The sequence below is a fragment of the Macadamia integrifolia genome, chromosome 5, assembly GCF_013358625.1.
Source record: "Macadamia integrifolia cultivar HAES 741 chromosome 5, SCU_Mint_v3, whole genome shotgun sequence".
NCBI lineage: Eukaryota > Viridiplantae > Streptophyta > Magnoliopsida > Proteales > Proteaceae > Macadamia > Macadamia integrifolia.
The window spans coordinates 9,674,978-9,685,720 of NC_056561.1; the positions used below are offsets into that span (position 1 = coordinate 9,674,978).

Sequence of the window (10,743 nt, forward strand, 5' to 3'; positions counted from 1 at the left end):
TAGATAGGCCTAGCTAGGACACTATTTTCCTTTAAGATTGTGGGTAAATGGATATTTTCAGCCCAGAGCCATTAATCTTTCAGACAATTCACCTAGTATAACAACGACATTAGGTGGGCCCAGTGATAACTTTAATTTAGGCTTATAGGGTTCAAACCCATGTGACCTTCACCCTAGGCCCACCCACATGATACAACTCCAACGGCTCCAAGACCATAAGATGTCTTAGTTGAACAGTAAACATTCGACAGCATCCAAACAACACACAGTCCGGTGGATGGTTACGGTCATTGATGGTCACAGCCACCGATCAAGATGTCACCGATCGAAACATCAAGTCAGTTTTCGCCGGAGAGGTCAAATGGTACTACCATGGATGTCCGTCCTCTTCAACCCAAACAATTCACTGCTCCATTGTATACACATGGAAAAATGATTTGTACACTTTTACATAAATTTAATTCTTTTATGGGTGACAAAGTGAGAGCCCACATAGATGCTTATTTAAGAAGCCCAATACAAAAAAAAAAAAAAAAAAAAAAAAAATTTATGATAGTTGTGGCACTAGTGTGTGTGTGTTTGAGCCATTGTGCGTGTGGGTGTGAAGTCATGATCTGAACGGAAAACAAACCACCCTACTTAAATGTCAAATAACTTCTTTTTCTATTATAACCAAACAAAAGCAAACAGACAGGATAAATTACGGAAACTTTCCTGTAAGGAGACAACATATTCTATATGAAACTGAAGTCCCTGAACAGAAGTCAATACCCGAACCATTACCCTTGTTGTGTGGCCAGTGATGAAGCCAAAAGGATAGAGAGAGAGAGAGAGAGAGAGAGAGAGAGAGAGAGAGAGAGAGGGGTGGAGTCTAAGCTAAATGGGGGATGAGAAGGAAAAAAGTCCACACAGCAATGAAGGAAGAGTATGGTGCGTTCTTGACTTCCTCTATTTAACGAAGCTTTCTATCAAAGGATAAAATGGAAGGGGTGGGTTTTGTTCTAATAATGATGAAATTTTTGTTGAGAGCTTTGGATAGAGCGGCAGAAGTAGTATCTTCAGATTCAGCTCTTGATGAAGGCATTCAAGTCCAAACCAACCAACCAACCAACCAATCAACCAACCAACCAACCCTATGTCTCACTCCACCATTGAATGCAACCAGCAAGAGCTCTGAGTTCTTCTGACCAGTATATTTAAGGAGGTACGAGATGAGGGAGCAAAAACTATATATGCCAGCCTTTGCAAGCTCTATCAGGAACTGGAACTGGAGCAATTCAAAGCAGCTTTTATTTGGTGGACAGTAGTGCTGATGAGGTTATTAACGGTTGTCACCGACTCCAAGCTCAGCTTTGAAGATGGTAAGCTGCTCACAAGTATTTGAAATGCCACTGTTATCAGTGAACCACCTGACCTGCTCCCTTGTATATTTGAGCTTGTTGATGGCCCTGCTCCTCCTCCCACTTGGTCTGGCCGGCCATCAGGAGAGATGGAGAATCCTGATGGAAGTAAGGGGATATATGAGGTGTCTTCCCCACTCATTGCTATATTGATTCCCGGGAGCTCAACAGGGGCATAGACGACAAGCGATCCAGATGGGTCTGTAAAGCTCTCTTGAAGTATCAACGGATTATTCTGGCTAGCATTGTAAGCCTGATGGATAGAACAAAATTGGGACAGAAATAAGCAACCAATCCATACCACCAGTCATAACTCATAAATCATAATTTAGACCATAAGAAAAGATATCCGACTTCAAAAAACTTACCCGAAAAACTGAAATAGAATTGCCTGGATGTGACCCATTTGCAATGTGGGCAATTTCTTGTACAGAGTTGCCACTGGAGAGTACATCCCACTGTCAGAAGTAAGAACAGAGAATTTTTGTCAAGTATTGATTGATTTGATATAAGGGTCCTGAAGATGTTGCTCCAAACAGATGATTTATGTATTACCTGAGATCGAGTTTTTTCGTCCTTGAAGAAATTGAAGACAGTATGCGGAGGTATTGGGAGCCATAGAGAGGTTGCTGCACCGAGTACAACACCATGGGGATGCCCTGGATCTGAGCTTTTGTGAACTGTGACTCTAACCCCAACATCATTCGAGCCAGAAAGTGTGGTCCATCTGTGACCACTTGATGCACTTATGCTTGTGCAGAAGTTGTTGACCATTCTTTGGGCAAGCTTCATCAAGCTTCTCCTACCTTCTGGTGAGGGAATTACTAAACATCACCAAAACAACAACAACCAGACAAGTCATTGAATTGTACACAAGAAGTAATTGTTCGGAAGAGGAAGAAGATTAGATGTTAAGACAAAGCTGAATCTAACACCTCCACCAAAGTCTCGACTTGGTGAACTTGTCACCATCAGACAATTGAATCTCTCACACATTCTTTGAAGAGTGCTAATCCATCTTGTAGCTCCAAATGCCATTCCACCGTGAACAAGATCTCTGTAAATCCGATGAATTGGGTTCCTGTCTTCCACTTCCACATGTTCCACCCAAGATACCTATAAAACATTTCCAAGAATTCAGGTTACATGAATCAGAATTTGATTAGGTCTAATACAAAGTACAATCCCATGGCAGAAAATGCCAACACTATCTGATTGAGTTCTTCACCTTGGAGCATCCACTGGGCAAGTCTTGAATCAAACATCCAGAAGGAAGCTTCCGAGCACGAGAAGGTGAACCAAACTGGATCTCTCGGGATAAGTCGAAGGAGATGTCCGCTATAGCCCACAAGCCTGGTTCAATTGGCTGACAGTAACGCAGAAGGTAGGATTCTCGAGTAGGAACCAATGGGGAGAGCACTTGCATTTCTGCATACATCTGTATAAACAATTTTAAATCAGACGACCTTCTCCCAAAACGAAAAACGACCAACCAATTATTATTTTAATTGAAAAAAAAAAAGCAGGCACTCACCAGTTGCAGAGAACCGCTCCTGCTCCCCACAATTCCGGATGTCAGCACCTCAATTGTCTTTGCTTTAGAGACAATTGTAGGGAATACTTCAGCCCATTTGTTCTGCACTCAAATGAAACCTCATCAGATAATTAAGAATAGAAGTCACAGGTTACCATTATTTCACTAGTGAAAAGTGAAATTATAAAATGAAGGACAGAGCTCACCGAGTCCATAAACATTTCAAACAATGCCATTCCATTCATCATCACTACACCAGTATCTCTTGAAGACTCAATCCGAATTTCAGGATTTTTCAAGTGGCTTGGTTTTGGGAACATCCTCTCATAGTTTTCAACATTAAGCACATCTCTCCCATCGATTGGAGACTTCATCCATAAGGGCTCATTTATCTGAAAAAGCCTCATCAATTCTTCGAAAGCATTGGCTGCAACCTCTGCCATTAGTGACTTCTCCATATCTGAGATGCTTGTATGGAATGGCAATGAGGGAACAGAGGATGAGCTTCCGGGAAGAAGGTCGAGATCAAGGGATGGTCCTCCAATTGGCTGACCTCCAAAACTCCCAACAGATAAATCCAATGAGGAGGCTGGAAATGGTTGCATGGGTGGCAGTTGTGAAATAGGCCTTCCAATGTATTTTGATGCTATGCTTGATACCCTATCAACCTGCAAGATATTCCAAAGACCACAAGCAAATTAACAGATGAAACCCCAAAAATGAATGGTAGAAGGCAGAGATCATCTGAGTTTTACCTCTTCTTTCAATCGGGAATTCTCCATTCGCAGTCTCTGTTCATCGAAATATGAATCCTCCCCAACTGGAGGACCCCCACAATTGGGGCAGATTACATTCTTCAGCGCCTCTCTAATTGCTATGTTTTCACATCGGATCTTATCATTTTCTGCCCTTAGAGCACAATTATCCGCACGCTCATGTTGTGCCTGAATATAAACAAAGAGGATTTGCCATTTCTGAAGCTGGAAAAAGTTGTATAGCAAAAACTGAAAATAGCAGAAACACAAAGAAATCAACAGACAAAATTGTGCAAGATAAAAACACATTACCTTCATCTGTGTCCTTCGGTTTTGAAACCAAAACTTGATCTGGCGAGGCTCTAGCCCCAAATCTCTGCTCAACTGGCTCCGTTGCTTCTCGTCCGGGTGCGGACACTCCTTGAAAACCCTTCATCCCCACAAGCAACAAAACCATTACCCACTAAAGAACACGGAGCACTCTCCTTTACAGAGATGAAAGAAAATCCAATACAGAAGAAGGCTTCAAATACGCTATCGGTCATTCAAAGCAAACATTTATGGATCAAACTCCAGAGTAAACGAAAACCAGAATAATAAACTAGAAACGAACTCGTATCAGTCCCAACAATAAACAACAGGTCGACAGTACTAAGACAAAGAGAAACTAGAATAGAAAAAGCCCCTCGGGGACCCAAAAAGAGAAGGACCCAACCACAGGAAATAATAAAGAAGGCAAAAACCAACTAATCAGTAAAAGGGCAGTTTCAGAAGGCATAGGTGAATGAAATAAAACAAAATAACATGTAACAATGATCTCTTACGATTCAAGTTCTTGAATCTGACGAGCTGTGTGTCTATGGTAACGCTTCTTCTTCCTGTGAGGATCAGAGACATCTTGGTCCTCACCAGACCCACCGCCGCTACCGGATTCCATTTTATTCACCGCCACTACTGTCTGCTCTTGCTGCTGCTGCCGGTGCTGCTACTGCTATTGCTACTGGTTCAGTAGTTAGCTTTTTTCACCTCTGCTCCTCATATTAATGAAGACTGACTTAGTATAAGCAAACCCATCAAGTAGGGCCAAAGGGAGAAGGATTTTTGGGATTGGCCTGGGTATGGGCTTGAATTGCCTCTGCTCTACTCGGGCTCTTCTGCATTGCCCATTTCATTTCAGGAGGATAAGAAACGGCCGGGAAATCTGTGAAATCGGCATGAATCAGGGAGGTTGAGAGATACTGTATAAACCTAATGAAATTTTTTCTCCGGGAAAACTAAATTCCAAAGATTTTGAAAAAAAAAAGGAGAAAAGCCGACCACTGAGAGCACCCAATTTGAGCGGTAACCGACGGATTTTAAAGCCCCCTTCTTCTTCTGAGAACTTAGAGAGACTAGCGAGTAGAGAGGCTTTTAAATCCTTTTCTCACCCATCGAGGACTCTCTTCTCTCTCTCTTCTCTCTCTCCTTCTTAGTCGTTCAGTCCGCGCACTCATAGGAGTACAGCTTTGAGCTTTTAAAACGAATTCACCAGCGATGAATTTATCAGTCACCGGAGTTTGGCTTTTCCGGTCAAATTCATTTAAGTTTAATGCCTTTTATTGTGTGAAGTTCGATAATAATTTATATTGCCTGAATTACCCCTTTGTTTATCTCTTCTCAGCAATTCCTAACATATGTGGCCAAAAGTCAAACCTCATGATCTTTTATAGATTTATATGTAACTTAATGATGGGTTTTCCCTTTTCTTTATTTTGGGTTCAATTTTGTGTAATGTTTGGTTGTTTAAGCCTTTTAAGGACCCATTTGTCAAAAATTTTGAAGCTTTTGGTTCTAGGACATTAGAGCCTTTCAATATGTGCTATAGACCTTAAAGATGTCTGATCTTCAATGTCACAATGTAGTTGGTATATGATCACAATCATGATGGTTCATCACTTCACCATCAAGATTGTGTCTTTTAATCCTTCTTGGTTTGACCTTAGTTGAATCAAAATCGTTAGTTGATTCTACATATATTAATTATGTGAAATTAAGAAGAATGCCCTAATTTTGAAAACTTTATTTGTTGAATCTTAGGCATTGATTTAATTCTAAATAATTACGCATGGCTTAGCTTTTAAATGATGTGTCCTATCATTGCATCCTCTTTAGATCTTTGAGATAATTGTTGCATTGGAAAAGCATTTAGATTCATTAAGGGTCTCATATTTATCCAAACATCTTATGGAGGGTTTTATTTGAACCATTTCCCTTCCGTTAAAGGACATTTTACCAACTTCGTCTTAATCAATCAAGAGCCCAATTTTATAGGAATTCAAAGGTCCTATAGTTTTATATTCTACACTTAAATAAAAATATTTTTTGATTCATTTAAGTGGGATCTTAGGAAATCAATCATGCCCTTAATAGGAATAGTGATTTACATTTTTTAATTGAAAATTATAAAAAATTCTTGGTCAAGGTAAAGGAAAAAAAGACAAGAACATAATTTTAGCATTACAAAGCATAATGAGGAAACTCATTAAAATCCCGATAGCGAATCATGAAGGATTATATTAGATTAATTCCGTGAATTCATATGAGGAAACTCGGTAAAACCCCAACATCAAATCATGACGTATTATTTTTCTAAATATTAATAAAACATAATGAGGACAACTTGTAAAACCCAAACAAAGAATCATGACCTATTACAAGTCAATATGAATTCCAAGGTCCTATAGTTTCATGGCCTACAACCTAATAAAAGAATTGACTTTTTTTTTTTCTAATAAATATTTAACCACAGAACACTCAGACATATGGCATGCTTAATAGAATTTGGATCTATAGGATATATCTTCTTTTTTGAAATTTTTTATAAATTTCTCGATCATGGTAAAGGGGAAAAAAAGGCAAAAACATAAAATTTAAATGTTACAAAGCACAATGAGGAAACTCATTAAAACCCCGACAATGGATCATGAAGGATTACATCAAATCAATCCGGTGAATTTATATTTGGAAACTAAGTATGACCCCAACAACGAATCATGACGTGTTATTCTTGTGATTACTAATAGAGCATAATGAGGAAACTTTGTGAAAACCTAATAATGAATCATGACGTGTTACAACTCTATAGAAATTCCTTGGTCCATAGTTTCATGGCCTACAATTGGAATTTTTTTTTTTTAAGCCATAGGAATGGAGGACATCAGTCATGTCCTTGGTAGGATAGTGAATTTATTTATTTGTTTGCAATTTTTCAGAAATTTCTTGATATGGTGAAGGGAAAAGGCAAGAACATGAAATTTTAATGTTACAAAGCGTAATGAAGAAATTTGTTAAAACACCAAGAACAGATCATAAAGGATTACATCAGATTATTTATGTGAATTCATATGAGGAAACTCAATAAAACCCAAACAACAAATCATGACGCAATATATTTTGTGAATAATAATAAATCATAATGAGAAAACTCTCATATATTTCTTAGGTACCATTTTGCATCAAGGTGTCGAGGGTGGTGAAATATCTTCATTGGCAATCTTAGGAGAATGATCAACTCGTTGGAGTTGAATTTAGGAGGATTGAGTACATAAATAGAGGTGCAAGCATGAATTGCAATATACAGATGAATACTATAGGGAAACATTCCCTGAATACAAGATTCAATCAACTTAAAATAGGTAAAGAAATATGTGAGAATATTGGAAAACATATGGACAAGATAGACACATCCATTTGTGGCAATGCAATATTCGGTTGATGTCAGGAAAATCAGTAAAACCCAACATCGAATTATTAATTATTATAACTAACTATTTTTATAAACGCTTCTTAAATCCATTTGAGTAGGTTATAAAATGGACCATCTACATTGAAACACTTAGGACACTTGCCAAACCCTTGATAGCTATGTCTCTCTTTCCTAAAATGCGATTGGGGCACTATGTTTAAACATTATGTTCCTAATAAAGAATGAACCCATAATAATTCTTGGAAAAGAATACAAATTGAACTTTATTTATGTATGTTCAAGAGCTCAAGGACATGGATGTTATTTGATGAACACATTATCCATTTATGGTTTTGGTAGGAGAAAGTGAAGGGTTGTTATTTTTCCTTTTGTCCATCTACCTGTGTATTAAAATCAAAACAAGCTCCTTTCTCTTGAAATGTCAATTCTTATAACTCCATCCACTATAATTAAAATTAAACTCAGTCATTTGTTTATTCAATTAATTTATTACATTCATTTTGAAGTTCTCAAGAAATTATATGACCATAATTAAGAAAACTTGTCACAACATAAAGCCCAGGTGTTAAAGTTCACTATACTCCCAATTTCTCAATTATGAATTGTTAATAAATATAACCAATTTATGAACAAATTTAGTGAGTTTTCTCTTAAGTTCAAGGAGAAAAGCCATAATACACACATACCCATAAAATATGAAAGACAAAAGTTGACTCTACAAATGATACTCACCTATAAGGGACTCAAAAGGTTGGTTTGGTTCAGCTTTGATGGTTTTTTTTAGTTTGTTTAATGTATCAACCTAAAACTAATTAAACTAATAAGGAGTTCAGAATACAAAAGTCAAACCAGATATGATTTATGGTTTATTTTGACCGCTCTTTACTAGTCTATTATAAATTGTAAAAGGAAAAAAGAAGAAGAGAGGGTACGATAAATTAGCAGAAAACATTAATGGAAGGATGTGATTAATCATCATATATGAAATATATGGAGGTTATTTAAAAAAAGATAAGAGAGAGATAGACATAATGAATACTAACTTACGGATATACTAGCAACATACCAAGTTCACATTGGATGTTTAATAAATTTATTGAACTTATCCATTAATACGAAAAAGTGAAACTTTTTTAATAACAAAAATCAAGACTAAGAAAAAAATCAAGTCAATCAATTTCAATTCTACCTCACCAGCTTCAGTTCAGTTGATTCAATTAATTCGATTTCGAATTATTTGTTATATGTAGAACAACATCCTCTCCAACACACATCTGATAGCTAGGAAATAAAAGATGGATACTTGAGTGCTACTAGCCATCTGGTGCCTGTTGGCTTCTCTGGCACACTGGAGAAGATTGTATTCAACGGTTGGAAAGCAATGGGGAGTAATGCCTCAATGTTGCCAGCCGTTCAATGCGTACTAAATGCATCAGCACATTGGAACATTCCAAAATAATGAGGGGGTATTTTTGTCATTTAAAAAAATAAGGTCAATTCCAGTATATGCAACTTTGGAAACGATAGTAGGAGATATGGGGAGAGGGATGATTATGACATTCTTTCCTTTCATCCCCGTGTAATCCATCAATCTATCTATCAATATCAAACAAAGACCCCTACTTTTCATTTTTTTAATTAAAATAATCTTCAACCGTTTGATGGGAGGCCCACATTCGCATCCAACAGTTGAAAGGTAAAGACACTGTATACGTTTACAAAATCGTGCACAAAAATTTAAAACCATATCGCTTTCAGAAGCCGTACTTCGGCTCTTTACTAATACTTATGCCAGTCGGATGGGGTTTGGTGACAAAAAGTTGAATCCTCATTCAATGCCCCCCCTCCCCCAATTGGCCTTTTTCTAACATGTGGGACCTACAAAGAACTTCACCAGCTTTTCACAACCGTCTGATTTAAATTATTGGACGTCAATGATTTTGACCACGTTGACATTTACTTTGACTTTTTTTTTTGTGTCAACAGAAAAAAGAGAAGAATGAGAGTATATATGAATAGATACTGGCGTGCGTCACCGTAAACGATGACTTGCCACGTGTGAAAAGAATCTCCGGAACCGTAAAAATCTTTCATTTAAACTGTTTCGGGGTGGGTGGTGAGGTGGAGAACTGGGGATCGGCATGGGGAGGGAAGCGTGAAAGGGTTGAGCTTGGACACGTGGGTTTGCGTGACTTTGGAATCTATTGATAAATCTGATTACGTAGGACCTTTTGTTGAGGTCCCAAGTCCCAACTCCTTATCCTTAGAATCTTCTCTTGTTGAGAAGTGCACGATAAAATATCTCAACTCTCAAGGATGGTATGTGTGCCATTAGATCAGAATCTTTATACAAAAGTCATAATGTTCATAGGTGTTATATCTTGCCATGCCTAGCTGTTGTCTTTTATAACCATCTCAAAGGATTTTCCCTTTATTTACCAAAACAAAATTCCCATTTATTGTTACAAGAGAAAAATAAATAAAACGAGCGTTCCTCTCTCTCTCTCTCTCTCTCTCTCTCTCTCAAATACTGTTCGTCCTCCTGAAATGATTCTATTTCACTTTCTATTTCCTACTTCTTCTAATAAAAATCTTTAAAAATGTTATTATTATGCATAGGTGTCTTTATCATCACAAACATGAATATCCTTTACAAAGAAGGGTTTTACTTTGGAACCAAATTAATTTTGCTTTTTTCTGGCATTATTAGTATTCACTTGCTCATGCTAGCTTAAGGGGGTGAATAAGATTTTTAATTTGGAAATAAGGGTGTGTTTAGAAGCTGCCAAAGGGCAGATATGAGTTTGGTGAGATGTTTAGTTTTTCATTATAATCAGTGTGTGTGTGTGTGTTTGTGTGTATTTTATTTGGGAAACATTTTCGCACAACACCTGTGTGCGAAAGTAACCACACAACAAGATTTAGAAACAATTGACCCTAGTGTCTCTCTCCCCTAAAATAAATCCCGCAATTTAATGTCAAAGGGTTTCTCCGCAAGGTTTGTCCCTGGAGGATGAGTTAGGGCCTAAGATCAGGCCGAAAGGCGTAGTCTATAAAGTAGCAGGACCACCATAGTATTTTTGGATCTCTTCTCTCTAAAAAGTAGGGTGATAAGTGGAGTGGGTCATCTAGTGATCAGGACCTGTTAGATCCAATTTCTATTCCCAAAATAGTACTCGAGCATCGGAGGGAACCCTCTCCCATGTTTATTTTTAGTATAAAATATATTTATTTGCAACCAATAGTATAAAAGTTTTTTTTTTCCTTAAAGAATTTACTCATTAAAAGATAAGAGATCGATGTAGCATC

The 10,743-nt window shown here is 37.5% G+C and overlaps 1 protein-coding gene across 2 annotated transcripts; it reads right to left on the minus strand.

The window, feature by feature from the left end:
* Nucleotides 1-636: 636 nt before the first annotated feature.
* Nucleotides 637-5,244, minus strand: LOC122078855 (homeobox-leucine zipper protein ROC8-like). 2 transcript variants are annotated; one of them, XM_042645027.1, is made up of 11 exons: nt 5,007-5,244; nt 4,514-4,890; nt 4,002-4,119; nt 3,690-3,878; nt 3,141-3,602; nt 2,935-3,036; nt 2,629-2,838; nt 2,336-2,516; nt 1,956-2,224; nt 1,769-1,858; nt 637-1,653 (listed from the first exon to the last, which is right to left on the minus strand). In XM_042645027.1, the coding sequence occupies exons 2-11, from the start codon at nt 4,624-4,626 to the stop codon at nt 1,255-1,257; spliced, it is 2,133 nt and encodes a 710-aa protein (XP_042500961.1). In that variant the 5' UTR covers nt 4,627-4,890; nt 5,007-5,244; the 3' UTR covers nt 637-1,254. The 2 variants fall into 2 exon arrangements, with proteins under 2 accessions (XP_042500961.1, XP_042500960.1); XM_042645026.1 differs by having other exon boundaries at nt 4,514-5,244.
* Nucleotides 5,245-10,743: the final 5,499 nt, after the last annotated feature.

Excerpts from the sequence above, each read along its gene's own strand:
- LOC122078855 (XM_042645027.1), bottom strand. The coding sequence starts at position 4,626 with ATGGAATCCGGTAGCGGCGGTGGGTCTGGTGAGGACCAAGATGTCTCT. Across the intron at positions 4,120-4,513 it reads CAGATTCAAGAACTTGAATC|GGTTTTCAAGGAGTGTCCGC; the intron begins GTAAGAGATCAT and ends GTGGGGATGAAG. Across the intron at positions 1,859-1,955 it reads ACGAAAAAACTCGATCTCAG|TGGGATGTACTCTCCAGTGG; the intron begins GTAATACATAAA and ends TACTTCTGACAG.